The sequence below is a fragment of the Cardiocondyla obscurior genome, linkage group LG12 (genome assembly GCF_019399895.1).
Source record: "Cardiocondyla obscurior isolate alpha-2009 linkage group LG12, Cobs3.1, whole genome shotgun sequence".
NCBI classification, from domain to species: domain Eukaryota; kingdom Metazoa; phylum Arthropoda; class Insecta; order Hymenoptera; family Formicidae; genus Cardiocondyla; species Cardiocondyla obscurior.
The window spans coordinates 6,391,237-6,414,295 of record NC_091875.1 but is presented as its reverse complement, the minus strand read 5'-3'; the positions used below and the strand labels follow the sequence as shown (position 1 = coordinate 6,414,295).

The 23,059-nt window shown below is 35.3% G+C and overlaps 2 protein-coding genes across 9 annotated transcripts in view; one reads left to right on the top strand and one right to left on the bottom strand.

Moving 5' to 3' along the window:
- LOC139107285 (TOX high mobility group box family member 3) overlaps nucleotides 1-23,059 on the bottom strand; it is a 57,936-nt gene that overhangs the window by 20,145 nt on the left and 14,732 nt on the right. The window contains exons 1-2 of one of the 4 annotated variants that reach the window (XM_070664748.1): nucleotides 19,953-20,397; nucleotides 19,790-19,887 (exon numbers count right to left, since the gene is read on the bottom strand). The exons of 1 other annotated variant lie outside the window; for it this stretch is intronic. In XM_070664748.1, coding sequence (XP_070520849.1) covers nucleotides 19,790-19,887; nucleotides 19,953-19,995 — 141 coding nt within the window. In that variant the 5' untranslated portion in view covers nucleotides 19,996-20,397. Of the gene's footprint in view, nucleotides 1-6,897; nucleotides 7,544-19,789; nucleotides 19,888-19,952; nucleotides 20,398-23,059 lie in introns of those variants that run through there. 2 more of the 4 variants (XM_070664749.1, XM_070664752.1) reach the window with 2 other exon arrangements.
- The window catches only part of Argl (Argininosuccinate lyase), a 31,576-nt gene continuing 11,131 nt past the window's right edge, over nucleotides 2,615-23,059 (top strand). For all 5 annotated transcript variants that reach the window (XM_070664771.1, XM_070664767.1, XM_070664768.1 and 2 more), the window contains exon 1: nucleotides 2,615-3,359. The gene's annotated coding sequence lies outside the window, so the exon portion shown is untranslated. The remainder of the gene's footprint in view (nucleotides 3,360-23,059) is intronic.

Sequence of the window (23,059 nt, the reverse complement as noted above, 5' to 3'; positions counted from 1 at the left end):
ATGGCTGTCGTCGGTACCCACTGAACACCGCTGAAGGAGACGTCGACTATGACGAGTGAAGCGGGTCCGAGTCGCTGGTCGCGACGATGTTCACGTTGGACGCTCCGTACGCCGCGTCCTCGGCCATAACCTTTTCGTCCGAAGCACTTTTTCGAGCCACCAAAGGAGGTACAGAACGACAAGTGGAATGACCCCGAGTGCAAAAAATGATTGTCCGCATCTTATTCAACAACGTCGACACTAATTTGTACCCGAGATCGTCCTATCCGCGGTTAAAAATACTCGGAATTACGGAGCAATTAACGACACGTCTTCGCGCCCGGGTCTCCGCAATTAGACTAAGATGGCCGTTAGATTTTTCGACCCTTGGAGGGAAAGAGAGAACCGAGTAAAAAAGTGAGACAGACGATAGAGTCGATCGTCAATTGACCGCTGTCCTTCTCGCACAGAGTTCTCGAATGCGCCAAGCTCGACGCCGAGTTGATCTGTTTACTTTTTTTTATGTACTCGGCAAGCTCCAGGCATCTTGCTTCAAAACAAAAGTACGAGGCGTGTTTTTTTTCGCAATTTCGAGAACAACCATCACTTTCAGCTTGGATAAATTGTTGTCATTATAAAACTCCTGCTCGAGCAAATCTCAAACATAATCTATTAATTTGAATATTTTTCTATTTCGTAAAATAAATAACTTATATTAAAATTTAATATTAAAACATGTATATCAATAAAAATAATTTAAAAAATAAAATGTAAAAAAGATCACATCACAAAAAATAAGTAACAATTACTGATGTTAAAATGAATAAAGTAAAAGCAAAAAATTAAGTAAAGCTTAAAGTATAAAAGTTAAAAATACATAAATTTATTTCACGTTGGTTTAATATGATGTAACGAAACAGGCTGTTTCAACTTTCAGGTAAGTTGGTTTATCAGATAATCATATGTTTATCTTCATCCTTCCTTCTAAACAGATAAAGATAGACACATGTTTACCTGACAGATAAATTTACCAGGAAGTTAGAACAACTGGCCCATAGTGTCGTATAGTTAACAGTTTGACAATTATGTATTTATTAAGTCACGCCTTTCTCTTTAAATACATGATAATTTTTCTAACATAAAATGTAAAAAGCGCAACGAGATATAAATAATATAAAAATATTAATACGCGTGCCTGTCTTACAATATAATCTTACTGAACTTCTAAGTTTGGTTATTATTTTAATAAAAATTACAAATTAATTATAATCTTTCATATCAATTTAAAAAGAAAATAGTTGCAGGTACTTGCTGCTTCTTTTACCTTTTTTTATTAATTTTATACAGATTTTCTTTTTTTAACTTGGTAATATTCTCGTAAACCGACCGTATCTTTAAGCGAGTTGAGAAACCTTTAAATTATCGGATCTTTACGACGGCTAAACCAAATAAGTTTCGAATGGATTCGATAAGCTAAACTTAAACCAGATAATACAATTTCTATTTTATATTTTTTGACTACATATCCCTTAAGTAGAAACTTTTTTAATCTTAGTATTAATATAAAAAATATAAAAATCTCAAGATCAACCTTATTATGCACAATTATTATGTGCCCTTAATAAATAAATTTTACTTACAATTCAAGATACATAATTTCTTTAATTATGTAAGTTACAGTAAATTAAACTAGTATTATACTTAGTATTTAAAATAAATAAATTAAAATTATTCTGTCTTATCAGTCAATCATGTACTTAGCTTGGAAACTTTACATGTTTATTAATGTTTTAAATTTATTAAATTTTCTGTGTTTCAGAAGCAATGTATTATTAAATTTATTCTGATTGTGTGATGATTGCACGTGTACATATGAGAGAAAATCCAAGGAATTAAACGGCAGATAGTCGTTAGAGAAAGTAGACGAATGGAAAGTGAACTTTCTTTCATGGTTGCAACAATATCGTTGCATGTATTAACGCGTACATGTGATAATTTTTTGAACTTTACATGTGGCCATTAAAAGTATAGATACTTATATCACTAATTCTTATATTAACATACACACAGCCACAAAACATGCGTGCGTGCAAACACGCGGTGTGTCCGTTTAGAAATATCCGATTCAAATGTTTCACAATTAGCATTTGAAATTACAAGAAAGTTTAATAAATGAAATTTACAGTGTTTTACGACATAAACTTTTCTACTGCAATTCTTTTGAATTATAAAATGAGTTGCTTCCTATCTAAAAAAAATTGGTGCTACGCGTCAGCTATCAATGTTACTGTGTGTGACTTTTTAAGAAGTGTAATATTTTACGACACAGAAAAATATTCAGATTATTTTCTAAGCTTGCTCAAATGGAAGTTTCATAACGACAAGGTCGGGTGTGAAAATCTTTTATTTTGGGGGAAAAACACCACGAGCTCGGCGAGCTCGTATACAGAATATAAACAACTCTGCGTAACCTCGGCGCTTTCGACAATCCGCGCGGCCTGTGCTTCTTATTTCCGCGAGAAGGGCAGAACGTAATAGATCATACAATGATTGACTATCGTCTGTCTCACTTTGTTACTCGGTCCTCTCTTTCCCTCCAAGGGTCAAAAATTATAACGGCCATCTTAGTCTAATTGCGGAGACCCGGGCGCGAAGACGTGTTGTTAATCGCTCCGCGATTCGGAGGATTTTTGACCGCGGATAGGACAATCTCGGGTACAAATTAGTATCGACGTTGTTGAATAAGATGCGGACAATCATTTTTTGCACTCGTGGGTCATTCCACTTGTCGTTATGTGCCTCGTTTGGTGGCTCGAAAAAGTGCTTCGCACGAAAAGGTTATGGCCGAGGACGCGGCGCACGGAGCGTCCGACGTGAACATCGTCGCGACCAGCGACTCGGACCCGCTTCACTCGTCATAGTCGACGTCTCCTTCAGCGGTGTTCAATGGGTACCAACGACAGCCATTATGAAAGCGTGACGTCATCCGCACCTTGCCGTCTTCTTCGTCGCGGCAGAGACTCGCATCCCGGTTCGAGCCAGTGATTTTTGTCGAACTTCAGGAACATTAAGTGCGCGGGGAACATTACATATCGCGGCCGTCTCGTTCGCTGCTTATAATTGTAAAAAATCGTCGCGATAATCCGTCGTCATTCCTTCGGTCGTTCGTCTCTCGAGTGACAGTGTTAGTGATGGTGATTGTGGTTATAAAAAAAAGCAGAGCAGTGTTACATAGTGTCGAGTGATTTTGAGTGCCACAAGACGTTGGGATTATCCAGAATGCTGCCCCGGAAAGAAGGAAGGAAGGAAGGAAGGAAGGAAGGACGGACGGACAGACGGACGGAAAATATCCTACCTCAACCTAACCGAAAGCTACAAATGTAAGTACCCGGCTACACGCCGGTGATCACTCAATCGTTATTATCCTAAAAAAAATTACTACAATTAATTAATATCCCCAAATAAAATATAATGACGCGCGGTAATTAAAATCTCTCGAAAAACCGTGTCGCGCGTAGCGCGCGCACGGTTTCTTCTAGCGTTTTAAAAAATTAACTTGAAATTAAATGTATTAAACTTTAAAAAATACGTCTATAAAAAATTCATTTATTAAATAGCCAAGTTTTCAATTCCACTGTTTGCACAAAGAGTTCGAGTATGTAATTATAAAATAGAGAAATAAAAAGTAGATAACAAGAAATGAGAACAAGATGATGAAAATGGAAAGCGAGAGAAAGAGAGAAAAAAGTAACGGAGTGAGAGGAAAAAAATTAATTAGAAAAAGGGGATAAAAAAAAAAAAAAAGATTGAAAGAGGAGAACTAAATTAGAATTTATCAAGTACTTGAATAAACAGTTAAAAGAATAACATTCAACGATGCATTATATCGCGAGATCGTATCGACACGAATTCCACACATTTGTTATTACATGACGCTGTCATCAGTAAGACTTTAATTAAAGATCGTGAGTCATAGATATTACTTTTCGAGGAGGTAATGCCCCAAGATAAGTGATTGCCATATCGAGATAAATTATAGCATTATTATTAGTCCATACTATTTCAATAAAAAAAAAAAAAAAAAAAAGAAAGGTTTGAAAAACACGTTTACTTTACTTTACAAACAAAAGAGAAAAACGATCGAGATTCGAAGATTTAATAATGATTTATTGAGAGACGGAAAATAACAGATAATTTAATAAATAACATTTGCCAGTTGCGATATTTCAAGTTTCACTTCGTCCTTCTGTTAAGATCGCTTTAAATACAATCTTGAAGTGATGTGAGTCACTCACGAACCAGCATTTAAGACATTACTTAGAATGATTTTAAATTAAGATTACACTACAAATAGCAGTCCTAGAGAAAACGCTCTGTTTAGCTCTATTTAGTCTATGGATCTTCTTAATTCTCAGGATAGTATAACGGTAAAAGGGAAATGGCTTAATTGGAGTACCACAAACCGCACTATTAATCCGAGCTTGTTTAGAGCTGACTCAAGTTATTCGAACTAGTTAAGTCTAAAGTCAAGTTGGTGAATTCGTGTGTAACCTGCACATCAAAATAAATTATTTTAAAGGGCGAATTAAAATAATTTGTATCAAAGAGTTTTTTTTTTTAGAGATTCTTAAAAACGTATCGAGCTATTTTATTTTATTTTTTAATTATTATTATTTTTTTTTACTGCAAAATGGTATACTATAAAATTTATAAATTTTATTTCATGAAATAGAACGTCTACAAAAAAAAAAAGAAAAAATAGAAGGCCACTCTATTTCCCAGTAAATACATGTACTATATTAATTTGGTAAACCAATATTTCCCAATAAAAAGAAACAACGGTGATCTCATAAGCGTAGCCGTAGCTTTAAAACTGGAAGATATTTTATTATCGGGCAAAGAATATATTTATTAGTTTACGTTCAGTTTTTACAGGGCATTGGTAATACAAAAAGTAAAGTAACAACGGGTATGCAATAAAAAGATAGCGGATGTAAAACAGTAATGAAAGCAGGGAATGGGGGAGTGTAAGCTGAATTCGTATCGTCGTAGTAGCTTATGCATGAAACTCATTCATATTTAATATTATCCGACATTATCTAGACATGTGATATTGATGTATATTTAATCTTTTTTCAAAGAGGTTTACGAGTTAAAAATTTGAAATATTATTTTACATAACGTGATAATATACACGCCTTGCATATACATTGCATACATACACCCAGCACAAAATAATTCATGCAAGTTAAAAATAATATTTTATTTGAAACTTATTTACGTTTATAATTGCTTTTTTTTTAATAAAATTTGCAATTATTTATTAAGTTGAAAGGGCACGTAATAACAAAACGAAATAAAAGAATAACCGTGCGGTCCGTACGAAATTAATATCTTTTAAAATACATAAAATTCTATTTAAATAAGAATCTTTAAAATAATGCGGAGTGCCACTTTAAATCCGAAATTTTTTCCATCCAGGAGCACTTTATTTGTTGCTGCTGGCTATTGATGTGCGATGTTGATTGCTCTACGCTTCATAAATATTTCATTCGGTTTTAAAATAGACAAACAATTTATCTTCGTACCGTAAGACAAATTTGATCATAAGTACGATTTGTTTTTCCGTTTTAAAAACTGCTCGCGTAGAACATATTCCTTGTCCGTTTTATTTATTTAAATAAGTAATAAGAAAGAAGGTTTTTAGGATAATGATATTTAATAATATTTAATAAGAGTTAACGCTGACCAAAGTAATAGCATATTATCACAATAAAAAATTAAGCTTGTGGCGACGTCGACATTTCGAACGCTCGTAGTCAACCGTGACTCGTAGTAGCTACGACGCTGTAACAATGATAACCGGTTTCTCGTACTGTTCGCTCTCCCCCCTTTGATTTGCCAACTCTGCGAGTCATGGCAAAGATAGTATGAGGAAGTGGAGTACCTTTAAAATAAGAATTTAAAAAACAATTTTTTTTTTTCTTTTTTTTAATTTTTACATAACGAGTAGTTATCTTTTCTGTGTATTAAAATTGGTTTAATCCAAAAGGAAATACTCCCAAATTAATCCCAAAAATCGTTTCTGTATCATTTGATGTACAAAAAGAGCACGTGAACGATTTTATATAAGTAGAAAGCATCACTTTCATCGAAAACGCCGAAGCTTTGGTAGCAACAGAAGGACTTAGAGGATCGATAAAAAAACAAGAAAAACATGACTTTTAACGTCGAAACAAATTGAATTGCCGGGAACAGAAAAAACAAGTAGTATATAGGAATTCTATGTTAATTTTAAATACGATTTTCTAAAAACAGTATTTTTGAGAGATAATAAATAAAAAATAGTTTCGCCGATTATCATCAATTTCCAAAAGTATTATAGTTTACATTTTGCAAAATTAAAATCAAATTTTATACGAGTTCTATTTTAAACATAAAAAAATTTTTTTAATTTTATTTTATATTCTTGTGGGCTTTTATTTTTTTTTTTTTTTTTTTACAACAGAAGAACTAAAACTTTTAAACAAAAAAATTGGAAACGTTTTACTTAATTTTCCAAATTAAATTAAATATTTAATTTAATTATAATATATAAAATATATATATATATTATATAAAATATAAAAAAAAAAAAAAATTAAATATTTAATAACGAAGAAGGAACAAAAATGTAAATCGGGATAACTTTAACTCGGCGTAACTGATGATTATTACAATTGTTACAACCTATCGCGAATAAAATGAAACGGATAGAATAAAAATAAGACTAAAAGTAAAATTGAAAAAAGATATCCTGCACGGTGCGAAGTATGAGCTCTATACCATTAATGCTTATTCAGTACAAGCGAATGAATAATGGGCTGGTAGTGAAATACGTCGGGACATAAATATTGTATCTGGAGCGCTATATATTACCTGTATCGAATATATTATCCAGCGCGTTCTCTGTTCTCTGCTCCGCTAGTTCCTATCTGATTGAGATTGTTGCCATGGGAATGGTCAGACTTGCTCATTTGTTTGCGTCGTGGCGGCCATTTTCTGGTCACCACTACCGACTCGGACTATGTTCGTTATGCAGTAAGCCTCGCTCCTTGTCCTTGTCCGTCCCTTCGCCCGGCGTATGGGCTTCTCTTTTATGCATAAAGTACGAATCCGTCTTTTTGTTTCTTCGCGAGTGATGCGCGATGCGGTACAGCGCGGAGCGGTGCGGTACCACTTCCTCCTCCTCCCGCTCTGCTTTCGGAATTATATACGTTTCGCCGACGTAATGCGATATAGCCCCTTATCGATTTACCTTTCGAGTTACATATGACAAAAGAGGCGGAATCAAAGATAGGAGGTGGGCTATCTCGTAAAAGATATTCCCGCAAAATATATACGTATATATATATTATATATGTGTGTGTATACATCACATCTCGGTATTCGTCATAAAGGAGAAATGTATGACTAGCAGTCTTGCGACATCGATTGACCTATTGCAACTTGCACGTGTAATCCACAGGAACATTAAACTAAATTACGAGATCGTACGTTCGAGCTGGAGATTTCTCTTTGTATCGTGTCCGTGGAAATTGAAGCAAATCGATCCCCATTCAAAGCGAGAGAGGTGGTTAAAAAAAAAAAAGAAAAAAAAAAATTAATAATAATAAAATACGGTTGTTAAATAGTTATCAAAAATAATAAGGGTATAATGTAAACGTTAGCGATCGCGATCATCGATTTTTTTAAGACCGCAAGTTAATTCCCTTTATGACGGAGGGACCCGTCTGGCCGACACATTTTTTTTTTTTTCGAGTTTGTATTCGGCAGGCTCGATGCAACTTTTAATACGTGCGTGTGTACTTATTCCTACAATTATTCTATCGCGACATCCATTCTATTTATTTATTTCCGTCCGTTCTACATATCGATTTCTCCCATCTTCGCATATTCTCTAGCACGGCGAAACGTAATCATTTGCAATCCCGCGTAGAACCGCTTTGAAACTTCCTCGAAGGAATTTATTAAACTTTGACTAAGTCGCTTTACAAAGTTTCACTGTCGGGAGGAGTTGGCGGTGCCGAGGCCGAGGCTAGGATTGGAACAAGGGTAGAGGGGTAGACTCGGGTAGTGGAAGGGCGGGCGATCGAGCAACGACGAGAGAAGAAGCGGTGAGTGTGAGGTTGTCGAGGTAGAAAAGAAATCAACGATGGGAATGGAAGGCAAAGAGTGATAATGATAGAAAGATGAGGATGAGAGAGAAGGAAAGGGGGATAGAAATGCTGCTGGTAAAAGCAGGAAAAACAGGTAAAGGAGGAGGAGGAGGTGGAGGAAGGTGGAGGAGAAGGATTGGAAGTAAAGAGGTAGTGGTGAAGGAGAAGAGAAGAGGGGAGAAAGGAGAAGGAAAAGGAGGAGAAGGAGCAGATGGGGGAGGAAGCAGGGGCGGGAGGGAGGAGAGAGAGAGGGGGGGAGGGGGAGGAAGAGGAGGAGGAGGATGAGAGAAGTTACTTTCTCGGAGAAATAAAAGTTAATAGAGTTCTCTACCTCTTCGCGTATTCCACCTTTTCCACTGCTTCCCCATCGTACAACTTTCACGAAAGTTATTATATCTTAATTTACTATTGGGCATTATCTGGAATTTCTCCGATGTTTTCGTTTTAATGCGTTGTAGGATATAAGCAGAAAGTATATCGTTCTTTCGTATAGTATGGAAGAAATAAAAATGTTTTTATCATGCCGCTGAGCACATTGTCGATTCTTGTTATATAAAGGCAGAAAGAGAATGGCAAACGACAAATGTGTTTGTTACATACATTGTTGTATACTGAATCAAGTGTTTTATATGCTACGAGAATCGTTATAATATTTTATTACGAAAGGCCACCGATGATCAACATATATGGAAATCCGCGTTACATTCGACAAACAAGTTTTATATTTTGTATTTTATTTTAAACTTTCAAGCATATTAATTCTTCGTTTACATAATGGAAAGATAACTTTATAACATTTATGCGCCTATGTATCATAAATTGAAGGTAACACAATTATTTTAATATAAAAATTGTACTCGAGTTATTTATTCAAAAGCACGTACGTAGCAAACTGTTATACGTGAATAATTATTTATAATTAATATAATGCAATATTGATATTCGTTGCAAATAAATATAATTTTTTTATTATTATCTAAATAGGCAGCATAAATCGATAATAAAGATATATTTACAGCTAGTTATATTTTAAGAATCCTGATAGATAAGAGATAAAAACTTTGATGAACCGGCTACATATGCAAAGTAATAAAAGAAAATTAATTATAAAAATTTATGAAATTAATCTGATACTAAAATTTACATTTCTTTTCACCGATGTAGATTTTAATCTCAGTTTCGTATTTTAATTCTCAGTTTAATTTTCTTTTTTTTTTTTCTTTCTTTTTTCATATTTCTTAAAGTAAAACAAGAAAAAAAAGAAAGAAAAAAAAAAATTATACCGAGATGAAAATTAATATTAATTTATGAAAATGAACATTAAATTTTCAATGTATTAAGGTTCAGTTCAACAAAGTTCACGTATGTACTTTACATGCACAATCGCACATGTATAGTATACACATTCATGGAAGTCCGTAAGCAGGATGTGCAAGTATCTGGGTTACGAGGCAAGTTACCGAGTTTCAAGCCGGCTAAGCAAGTCATAATACACACCATGTCACCATTGATCGCCTCATCTCGCTCCAGTTAATTGTAATTAAATCGAGCTGCTTACGCATTCAAATAATAAAAAGTAGCGAAATTTGCGAATCACTTATTACGATTATGTAACTCCAGAATCTCAACAAGTCACAATGCTTACTGATTTCGTTAGCGATTAATTTCGAGTGGAACGATTAAAAAAAAAATACATTTTAAACGAACCAACGATTGATTGTCAGACAAAGTGCTGCGTTACGATAATATTTCGATTGCGTTACTATGATTCGGACCCGCAAAACGGAGACCATCGTTCTCCACGAGGCTACAAAGTACAAATCGAAAGATTTCAAATTATTAATTACGAGCGTCTGTCTTCAAAGTCGGCAGGTACTTTAATTTATTTCTATCGATTTTTCGGAATGGTTTGAGTATTTTCAAAAATTAATTAAGAACGTGAGCACGTTGATGTTAAAAGAATGGCATTAGGGTCAAGGCTGTATCATGTTTGACTCTTCGCAATCTGCGCTATAGGTACCTCGCGCAACGCGCGGGTTTTCATTGTGATCGTAAAGTGAAAGTAGTCAAACAGGATTATTTTTAATAGCAAGCGCACAGAATGTAAAATATATCAGGCTGTAAACGAAAACTTTTACCTTATCTCGATATTTTCGTATAATTTATCCAGCTGACAATTTGCTTTCGAATTGCCAACAATCGGGAAACAATTTCCTGCGAAGCAAGGTTGTCGAATTCAGAACCTGCTCTGTTCTCGTGTGCGTCCCAGTTGCAACCAAAAATTGAAATCAGATCTTAACGTCAAATTAAATGCAAAACCACGACGGGTCTGTTATCACAGCAGCTTGTGACGTTAAAATATCCCACCTAGAAATGCTTGATGATTCAACTTCATCCCACCGTGTTTTTTTTTTTTTATAATCAAATTTATAACGTCTCTCGTAATCGCAACGAGTGAAAAAGACAGTTACTTGCGGCCACTATAATTTTACAATATTTCTAATATTTCTAATCTACAGCCTTTCGTCAAAGTTGCAATCAGAATTTATCGCCAATTTGTTTTGACCGAAATGATTACTGGGGCATTTTATATTTCACAACGCCACTTAAAACGCTGTTAATCTGAATTCCCGAGAAAATAAGATAAAGAGAATTAAAGCGTTCCCTTATCGCGGTAAATGCAGCCTTACATAATCTGACTCATCGAGATATTCACAATGAATGATAAAAATACCAAGCATTTATTATTTATTAATAATTCTTTTTTTTTTCTCATTTCATTCTCATTAGTATATACCTGCTATCCTTTTCGACTATCTTTATATGTGCATTTAATTTACGGTCATAAGTTATAATATTTGCATCGCTATTGTATGGTAATACGCACAGTAAAAAATATGTTAATGGTTGCCATAAAGGAGATATATAGCGTATATATGTATTCCATTCCGCGCCATATACTTAGTGGCTACATAAACTGCGCGACATATATCATCCGTACTTCCCTTCTTTCCGTTATTTTGCATCCGAAAAAAAACGTGTAATGGTCTTGCGACAAGTTTTAATGAGATATACGGAGTATTTCCATGTACCGCAAACTGATTTATTTTCATTCGATGCAGAACTTCTCTTAAGAATAGAATAAATAATCGTTAATGTGAAATACTTTTTCCAAGTGTACTTTTTCATCATAAGTATTGATCAACGGACTAAATTTGAAACTATTAATCTCATAATTGGGTCGCATAATTAGTAAGTAACAGCGATAGAATTACCGCAAAATATTATCTCTCGTATTAAATTTTTTTTTTTTTTTTTTAATTTAAATATTAAATATTATGTTCTGCGTTTGTCGGGGTGATTTCTATTTAGCAATAAATATCGACTGTGTGATCATAAATAATTGCATTATGTCTACGAAAGTAACACGTGCATATTACATATTGTACCGCGCGTACGACTATTGCGTCGACGTATTTTTCATGACTGCCGCCCATTATTATGATCGTTCTAGTATTTGTAGGATAATTAGAGCGTGATTCGGAACTATGAGTGAGAAAGCGTAAGTAGACTGTGTCAATGTATACATATATACGCGAATACGCGTGTAAATTTACATTAAACCACACGGCCGTAGCTTTACGGATTAGCAATATAATAGATATGAATTTGAGGGTGGCTTGTTCGAATTTTCTGATGAATTTGTCCATCACGTAATCGTACGTCTATCGTCGTCCCATCAAATGCAGAACGTTGCTACGATATTCTTTACTCGTTGAGTTTTTTTTTTTTATCTAAATAGAGGCAAAGATTGACGTCTAAATTTATCAGAAAGTTGGAACGACTCTAATACGTGTAGTTTCATGCAAATGACACTTTGGAAAACATTTCACGCAAACTGTTAATGCAAATCGTTTCAAGTCTCGTTCAACGAAAGCTCATCATCAGCTGTAATTTTATGCCGACATATGTTACGAATAGTCTACCGGTCGAAATGTGGCGGAGAGACGTGACACGGCACCGACGATACGGTCACCTTTTCAAAGATCAGATCCAATCTTCTCGGATATTGACTGCACTATATCATATCTCGCGCGCTATTCCTTACTCTCTCCTTCTGACCACCAATAGAACCGGGCACGGTAACATCGATGAAAACTCTAGTATTCAACTCCTACTGCCGTGCCGCTACCCCTTTCGTCATACCCGCTGCTTCTCATTTCCCCACCTTTTCTTCTCCGTCTACCTCGTTCCTTCTCCCATAACTTCAACAATTCCAATAGTCGTTAATCTGTCGGAAACTTTCGGAAAACTTGCCGTTATTGCAGGTAGATGGGCGGTACCGTACGAGTTGGATGAGAGAAGAGGAGAAGAGAGAAGAGAAGAGGAGAGAAGAGATGAGAAGAGAAGAGAAGAGAAGAAGGGAAGAGAATGAGAGACGTCGGAGAAGAGGAAGAGACGCAGTGGGGAATTCGAGTCTGACTGTATAAGGAGGAGCACGGTTTGAGAGGGTGGCTCAGGGTGTGCCTCCCCTTCCTTCTCCTCCACCCACCCTCCACCCCCCCCCCTTTTCTAGATGGGTGTTAAAGGGGTGCAGGGTGGTAAGTTAAATAAACTTGTTTAGTTTCGCGGAAAGTTCTGCACGGCCATTGTATTCGACTGCCGTGCTACCGAGTTTGCTGCGAAAGTTTCGAATAGGAACGAACTCACTTCCCCATTACGCTTTATTCGCTTGTTTTGCTAGCCCCGCTCCGCCCTGCCGTACTACGCCGCGCCGCACTATACCACACTACACTATGCCACACCACGGCCGCGTCTTTGTGCCAAGTCGAACCGTGTGGAATTCAAGTCATGTCGTCGAATCATTTTTAAAACGATACCGCGGACGTTTACGTTAATTTTAATTATACGAGTCAAACCTACGGATTTAATTTTTTTCTTTTTTTTTTTTTTTTTTTTTTCCTTCAACGACCGTATCACAAAATAATCCTTACTCGGCAAACAAAATAACTGCAGCAGTTATATTACCGTAATGTAATAGAACGCAACATGCAATACATTACAAGTACGTGTAACGTACACGTTAGTTGTAATTTCGCACTCAAACGTACTTGCAGTTATATTAATAGATATGTAGCATGTTATTGAAAAGTTAGATAACTGTTACGCAGTTGTTATATTACATGTAATGTTATCACTTTTCTGTCGATACAAATAACATTTTAATGGAGTAGAGACTCGTTATTGATTATAGTAATTTATTAATATTTAGAAAAATATTTTATTGAACGTAAAAAAAAGTCTTTCTCCGTGCAGTTCCATATTAATCTATTTGTTTCATATTCCCCCTAAAAAGTTAATTAATTAATATATTGCTACGATAATTCAAATCGCATAATAGCCATACAAAAAATTTAAATAATAAAAAAAAAAAATAATAAATTAAAAAAACTCACATAAAAGTATAAGCCAGTGTTACTTTACGTTGTTAATTTGCAACGTGTAGATTGACTACATTGTACAGTTTCCCAAATCTAATTGCACGATTCACCGTGCAACAAACATTTCGTTGATTAGATTCTCACTCCTGCAGTCTTACGTCGCAAAAAGCACACAATTATCGCCGTTATTTGCAGCCGATATATTATATTTCACAATAATTATCTGCGTAACAATTAAAACTGCTACTTATTAACGCAGTTGTACTTAATCCCATAAATACAGCGCCGATTATTGAAATATACTGTCAGTATCGCCTACATTACACAATGGGATAAAATTGAAATTTCGTGCTAATAAAAATCGCATGCGCTTACTGGAAAAAAGAAAAATGAACAAAAATAATGAAAATTAAATTAAAAAAAAAAAAAATTAAAAAAAAGAAAGAAAGAAAGAAAAATATGAAACAGAAGAAGAAGAAGAAGATTATTCGTACTGCAGGTGGTAATGCTGCGATGGCGAAGTGACCTTGGCAGTCAGGAATCCGGTTTGACAACATAGATCGATACAACCCACTGGCGTAAGAGTCCCTTCGTCCATCCATCTATATACCGCGACATCGTGAACTGCCTTGCAGTCGTTACGCGCTAAATTAATATTCTTCGTTCTAATTAAATTTATTCAAAACTAAACGAACAAAGTTTTATCGCAGCCCACGAGCGGCAAGATCCTCGGTGTTGATTTTTAAAATAATACGCCTGACGTATTTGTGCACGCGTGATTTTGTAGGAATATGAATTATTATGTAATAAGAATGTTTATACGGTACGTTTATTATTAATTCGAAACAAGGATAATCGAGTTAGCTCGTTTTACTAGTATCTCTGTTATTACAAGCTCCCACGGCACAACGAAGAAGGGAACGACTTTTTTTCTTTCTTTCTTTTTTCTTTTTTTCTTTAATTACAGTTATATTACAGTATACGCGCAACAAAATCATGAGTAGTTCATATTTGCATACACTCGCGATAAAATTTGCTTTCGGCTTTTTATTGTTATTTCATCCAGCGAGTCTTTAAGCGCAATGGCTCGTAGAAATTTTGAATGTAGGTTTACGTGGCTATGGTTATATTTACATGGGGCAGATCCGAGCGAAAAGGAACGAAGCACGCGCCCGTGCCGTACGAGTTGAACGGCCTTAAGGACTCAGGTGCGCGCACCAGGTGTTCGTCGTTTTGCGAGTAAACGTGCGAACGAGCGACAAGAATGAAACTATCAGGGAAAGAAAAGAGAGAGAAGGAAGGACTGGGGCATATCATGACCGAAAGAGTAAAATGATGGAATGAAGGCATAAGAGGATGAATGGATCAACAAGAAACGTATCTATTATTTCAGACCGTCGCTATTTAAAAGCGTATACTCGGGAAAAAATTGGAAATTGAATTAATTGCACGGTTCAATTACGGTATGGGAAAATATTACACTATTAGAAAATATGGCGCAAACGTTATATTTCTCTTGAGAGGTAAAACGAAGAGACAGCTGAACGTAATATAAATCCAATCGTTTTTAATGTTCCATTATGACACAAGTCACGCATAAAGGTATTACGGAGTAAAATCAGAGAGAAAATCCGTATATCACATTGGCTGCTTTTATGGAAACTTCCCATAATTTAATCGAATTCCATATTTTATATCGTCAATTAATGAGATGTCATACATATGGATAAAATCTAGTATCACATTTAATAAATATCAAATAATTGCGATTTGATAGAGTTTGATTCTGACTTATCGATTGTAATATGAATTTCAATATTGATAATTGTAAGAAATATTAAAATACATATTGCTACATATGTATATTAAAAAATAATAATAGTAGTAATCATAATACTAAAAGTCTTTTTAAGGCTTACGAATGTTCTTTGCAATTCCGGTCTCACAGTTTCAAAATTTTTACACCACGGTAAATTTAACCTTGGCAAAAATAAAACGTAAAAGAAGTGCTAACAAAGCGTAAATTAGAGAGTAAATCTAGTGTAAATAGTGACGGAAGTGTCAACGGAACTTCTGGAAAGCAAAAATTGAACCATCAGAATGTAAAGAAAATGACTTTTAAGCGTTAGAAGACCGTTAACGAGACATCGTAAAAATCTTTGATAAGCACAAAAAGAACATTCTCAGAATGTAAATAGAACATAGGCCGAGTATAAGTCTCATTGAAATGTGCGAGAAATATATTTGCATAGCATAGAAATGTTGCAAGATAAATATATCGTTGGCGCTTTGCAATACCGTGGCACTCCATAGTTTTTACATGTGTTAAATATAAAATGGTAATTTTATTCGAATATTCTTAACAGGCAAGCACGATAATGAATTAATATGAACAAAATTTTTCAAACAGACGAAATGGAATTAAATCTGTCTGTAATTTGATTTTTTTTCCTTTTTAACCGTCGAGATTAACTGACCTGTTATCAAGCCTGAAAGTATGTAATCGTTGCATCACGACAGTCTTACGTAACCGAGCGTATGCGTGTTACGTTGGTGATATTTAACATTACATGAACTTAGTATAATATAAGACTATAAATTAATCACTACATTCTTACTCTTGACAATTTCCAACAAATTTACTATAAACCTTTTTATAATTACATCGATCACAACAGTGGTTGTAGGAGGAAAATAAAAGAATTAAAAAAGATTTTAAAAAATTAAAAAAGAAAAGAACTGTATAAGAAAAAAGAAAAAAAAATTATTATTTTTTTATTTATACTTTGAATAACTTAAAAAAATTTTTCTTTTCAAGATAAGTAGTTGTAATTTCAAGTAAATTGAAATTATGACATTACGTGCTATATCATAACGTATACTGACAATAATTACAAGAGAGCGTACAGTTATTCGCGTAGTTCGGTGAAAAATGCACGGATAAATACGAATAAAATTGTTGAAAAAAACTAAGAGTATATACCTGGAAGCAAATAACATGTTTAATTAAAATTGTAATAAACACAGGTAAAATTGTTGTTAAAACTAAGAGTAACTAAGGTTTTAACTGCATATATTTTACATACGAGAAACAGCGCTAATAATCGATTAAACGCCTCTGCATATAAAAATATTTTTCTTGTAATAAAATTCATAAAAAAAAAAAATAAGTAAAAATTTCTGCCTATAACAAAGTAACGACTGAGACGAATGAAGTATTTAGGATTAAAAATTACTATGTATTACATCGTAACGTTATGAAATTTCGATCCAATGACGAAATTGGAGTAATGAGAGATACGTACGTCCTCGTTCATCATTTACCGACTAAATTAAAAAGTTTAGAGCAATCACATATAATTAGGCGAAAATTCATATCGATGGGGCGGAGAAGATGAAATTCCGTTCTCATTAATTCTCATGTTCATAAATAAGTAATGCAGAAAAATTCAATTATCTTCGTTCGTTAAAATAAATTTACTTTGTACTACTGCGATTGCGGATTTTAATTTCTTCTCTTCAATACATGGATACAAATGCACAAATACGCCCACTCTCAATTTGCCCGCATGTACGTTTACTCGTATATGCTCCCCTCAGTCTCGTGTTGTGTGTATGTACGCGTACATGCTTTTTTATGCCCTTTCAATCTACGTTTATTCATTCTTTTATGGATACCAACCGGGCTCGCCTTTCATTTTGTTTCAACGGAGGAGGAGAGAACCGAATGAAAAGTTGAAACGAGCGGAGGAAAAGAGTAGAAATAAACGAATGGGAGGACGGGAGAGGGACGGGAGTGCAGGAGGGTACGTACGGAGGATGGGGGGGAAGCGGAGGTTCGAAGGGGAAATGAAAAAGGAGACAAGGAGAAAGGGGCGAGAGCGGGTGGCGGGTTGTTACTCCCGCGATGGTGCTGGAGCAGGGGAGGAAAGGTTCGCTCGAAGGTGGAGGAAGAGTATATAAACCTGTAGAAATGCATTAGGTACCCACCTACGGGCGATATTACCCAGGGAAAAATTCTGCTTCTCAAAGGGTCGCCTCGAGTGCTTTTCAAAGTAGATTTTCGGAACGAGCTTGTCCGATCTTTCTTAAAAGGATCGCATCGTAAGAAGAAAATTGCACTAACTCGATGGACACGATGGCCTACCGATTTAATCACCGACGCCATGAGATTTCATCTTTCAATTTTCGAAACGTTTATCTCCTTCGAGTCAAAACAAAGACGCGATGATTAAACAGGGCATCGATATTACGTTGAATGTTGAAATCTAAATGAAGCCTTATCACATTGTTTTGCGTAATGCCGGGCGTATCGATTTAAATTTAAAGAATAGCTTTAAAATTGGTACATTAGATTCCACAATACGAGTAAAAAAAAAAAATTGAGTAATCAGAATAGCGTTCCAAAAGCTTAATTTTCACTCAATTGTACGAATCGTTCTATTTTATTTCATTGTTAATTTATTGTACAACAAATAAGATTTATTTAATTCAATTTATTATTTTTTATATTTACACAATACTACAGGCTGAAAATTTTTTCAAATAAGAATTTGCTACCTTTTTGATATTTTTCAAAATAAATTTAATATCGGGATTAATAATATAAATAAAACTATTTTATCTATTTAATTCAATCAGGCAATTAAATGTAAAAAAAAAAAAAACATTTATTACATTAATATTTTTTGTTGTTTTACTTCGTTTTGTTACTTTGTTTTATTACTTGATAGCGGAAGATCTGACGAATAGATACGCACAATCGGAAACATTGATCGCGCAATGCCAGACACAACGGCATTCTATGGAAGAGATTTAATTTAGACGAACGTTTCAAATCAGATTGAATCTGGAAATAAGTTGTATGGTAATAGTAGCAGTATCGATGGCGGTAAAGTGTAGTGAAAAGCAACAAAATCGAGAGAAACATCAGGATATGGGGAAAAAAAAATAGAGAGAAAAAAAATCCTTCTGCAGTATTAAGATCGATAAACAAAGATTGAAACCGGGATGATCAAACAGTCATTAGATAGATTCTCATTAGATTCTCAAATATCCAGGCCTCAATAAAAATTAGTAATCATTATTCATAAGCTTAATGACTCTTGGAATTAGAATTTACATGAATATTAACATTTATTATATTAATATACGCTACGAGATTATAACCTTTCATTCGGTTCTCATCACTTAAACCTTTTCTCATTAAAAATTTAATTTGCTAAATTTACTACGGTAATTAACATATCACGTTTTAATATTTATAATTTATTTTACGATAACTTAGTTGATTTCGATAATTTTCTAATGAGGGACTTTGAGTGATCGATATAATTTTTAATTTATTCGTTTATATCTTAAGTAACAAATGCTAATTATAAGAATGCACTTGTACGTTTCTAAAATTATTTTTCACTACTATATAAACTAGGCTGACAATATTTAATTATATCCTGTAACACCAGAGGGGATATCAACAATTGACATAAAGCAAAGAGAGTACAAACGTAAAACTTAAAAAAATGAACGAGCCAAGTTAAATTTATTTCCCTTAAGGTGAAAAATTAAGAAATCTAAAAGAACTTTTCCCTTTTCATTAGTTTTTGATCTGCATTTGATTCCCTTGACTCTGTTATCTGATTTATTTTGTAACTTTTTTAAGATACGCACACAATGAAATTTCAGAGAGACTTATTTGAATCATGTTTAAAAGATTTATGCATATTCAGTGGCACGGATATTTTTTTATACAAAAATATTACATATTTCAGAAAACGTCTTTTGTTCTAAAATAAAAGTCTTTTAACAATAGAACAATAATGACCACGGAATATAATCTGATTTTACGAACAAAAATACAATTTAACAACAATAATATGTCGTGCTGTTTCAGAAATTAAATAGAATGGCTTTCTTTTTCAAGTTATAATTTTGCTGAAAAATCATTATATTCATTTAGAAAAAGCAGAGTACGTTTTTTCGCATTTCTACTTTCCAAAATAATATTACTTAGAGAAATGATGTAGCTTTTAATTACGAGGAGAATTTAGTGCTGTGTTACTCGGGTAAAATCATATAAAAACAGTTCTCACGTGCGAGTTACGTACGTGCATTACAGAGCGTTTTCTTATTTAGCCTTACATTTATGATTATTAACAATATTCAACTCACTTTGTAAGAATACTGATCAAGCATTCTGCAAGCTTCAAGATCGTTATTAAGAACGGAATAACCGGCATCCATACTGACTTGACGTTTCTTCTCGCCGCCTAGAACGAGCCCTTGTAAATGAAAAACGATCTATCACGCACAGACACAGTTTAATAACTAGTACCGAATAAACTAATCGCAATTGCACCAACTATACTGTCGCTCATCGTCCAACTTCGTCCTACGTACAAACGCAGACGCGCGATTATTATTATCGTAATGCACTTGATTTTTTTGGCACGCTTTAAAATTCGCACTTTTCTCAATCGCGACGCGTGCAACGCGGCCGACCGGAACGCGTCGAATTATCGGCCGCCTCTGACTTACGGGAAAAAAAAAACTCACGATTCGATTTTAAATACTACCGAGATCGCTGGCGAAGTATCTGCTATTTTCCGATGGGAAATATAAATTCGCGAACGTTAGAGATTTCTATTTAAACGAAACTGACGGCGGCGATCGAATCGCTGATTGCGGATCGGGAGCACCGGCGATTGCTGTTTAACTCTTGCCCACTGTTGATTGCGCGCGGTTAAAAATGACCGTCAACGTAGCACGTGGATAACGCGACTATGATCGTCACTGGTTGAGGTCGGCAGGTGCAAGACGTCGAGATAGTGCGGTTTGTAACGAGAGAGGGCGACCGCTTGCGAACGCGCGCGCGACGGTGCAACAGTGGTCGTAGTACGTCTATACGGCGGTTACACTCGTGGCGGGGGCTAGGGGAAACTCTTCTTCGTCGCTCCGCTGCGTGAGCGCTGGCGCGAACACGTATCTTAAGATTAGACCGTATACCTACGTGAATATAAATGCGTTATAGATAAAGTTGCGTTACGTTACGTTAGAAAGAAACAGTTCTTATACTATATCGCAATATTGCGTATTACGCATGCCACCGTGACGGTATCATGGATGCAATACGAAATCGTTTTTTCTACTGTAAAACTCGATGTCATTCTCCGTTCCTTTCTCTTTCTCTCTCTCATCATTTCTCTCTTATTCCCTCCCCCCTCTCGCTCCTCTCTCTTTCGTTCCTATACCTTCCTCTCTTTCTTCTCCTTCCAATCCTTTCTACCTCCTTCTTTTTCTCTGCTCCCCTCTACCCTTCGCCAGCTCTCTTTCTCCTCTTTCTCTCCTCTTCCTCCCCCTCGTATATCTCTCTTTTTCGCTCTCGCTCATTTTCCTCCTTCCTACTCCTCTCCATTCTTTTTCTTTCTCTCCTAACAACTCGGTGTATGTACATGACGTTCGTCGATCGTTTTCTCGCGACCATCCACTCGCGCGGAATTCGCAAAATGTATCGACTTCCCTTCTTCTCGATGCGCAATTCCAACAGAAATACGTATGGCCCGCGTCATTTCGTAAAGACCTTAGAATTATGGATACCACTTTTTGTGTCCTTTGAAAATTTACGATCCTTCGTAACGCAGGGAATAAACGTACAGCGGCATGTAAAACATTTTATCTAAAACAAATGCTACGGTACCATTTCCAGCTAGTTGATTTTCTTTCTAATCACGTATTCGATCTATTTTATTTACTCGCTTGGTTTTATTGAGTCAATTTATCCATTGACTAAAACTTTTGCTTTATTTTATATTATTTTACATTACGTGGAACGTGTTGAGTTTGCTTATAATATAAACGTTATGACCGTCATACAATACGGTATACGTTTCCCCGACGCAATTGATTAGACTCGATACCCGTTTAATTATTACTTATCACTGAGATTGACTGTTACGTACACGCGATACACCTGTGTGACACGATAATTAATCCTTCGAGCATAAAGCGGTAACTGAAACTCGTTTAAGAATTCTTTAATTAGAGTAAAATGAACGATTAAGTTGATCGTCGGACGAGCGGCGTAAAACGGCGAAATATCACAAAGCGAATCCGATCGTTGATATCGCGTGTGTAGGACCAGTGGCTAGTAGTCACGTGGTCTGCACGTGGGTTCCATTCATAAAACGTGTTCGTAGATCGTGGCCGCGGCAGTGGTTGTTGGCTCTTGCCGATGTGGTAGTAAGAACCCTGGTAGTAATGATTTGCGTTACAACCGCGGGAGATAGTAGCAACAATATTAGTAGTAGTAACTGCGGTAGGTAACAGGCAGGCAGACGGACAGGCTAGCAGGCAGGAAGGTGGTTAGCCCGAACTGGTGGCTGGCTGGCTGGCTGGCAAGTGGAGGCAACGGCGGACGCCCTAGAATAGAGTTTATAGTAGCGTGCAATGTGTTGGTTTACGCGTGTTAGATTTTCGCCCCGAGCGAGCTGTCCAACCAACCGGCCAACTAGCCAAGTGAAGCGAAGAAAAAACAAGGAAAAGGGATCCGTGGGATCAGATGTGATACTACTTTCTTCCTTTTTCCAATAGACTTTTCTTCAGCCCGAGCTTACCTAAAGTCTTCTCTTCTTATATCGCGTATCTGTCCGCGCCGTTTTATTTAAAAATTACAGATTTAAATTTGTCCGTATTCCTTGCCTCATTTTTTTCTCTATATGTTCGTTACTCTTGCACTTTTACCTTTCAACTTTTTAGCATCCTTGCCGCGACGTTCGTTCACTTCGCATGAATTTCACGTTCTCTAATGAGTGCAAAGCGTTTTCTAAGAACCAATTTTATTATTAAAGTTGTACCTTCCACCGACTTCATTTACGAATTTTACGTATTAAAAACGTAATTAAACCATAACGTCAAAATATAATATTTAAGTGTAATATAATTAATTACTGCATTGTTAATACTATTATAATATAATATCGGTTCGTGATAAATTGATAAAATATTGAAAAAAAATTTTTAAATACACAAATTTATTAATAATTAAAAAGATATGTCAGTAGTCTAGCTAATATTACATTCGGTCACATCGGTGGTTTCCAAAGTGGGCGATACCGTTCCCTGGAGGTGCTCCGGAACGATCCAGGGGAACAGTAGTAACCTCGGGTACAATATGGAGAAGGGGGAGAAGGGAAAAAAAGCGTTGAATGAAAATAAAAAGGGTGATGAAAGCATAAAGGAAAAAGATAAGAAAATTTTGAAGACTTATTCGTACATGATTTATATGTTCCTTAGCGTGGAGATAGAATCGTAACAATTGCTTTTGTAAAATAAGGTTTTAAATAAATATACAGAATGCAAGTTGTAATCTAGATGGTTCCTCAGTAGTTTATAACAACAGGTAAATCCTGGAGAATCAACGCATCGTGCATCGTGAAGAATTTC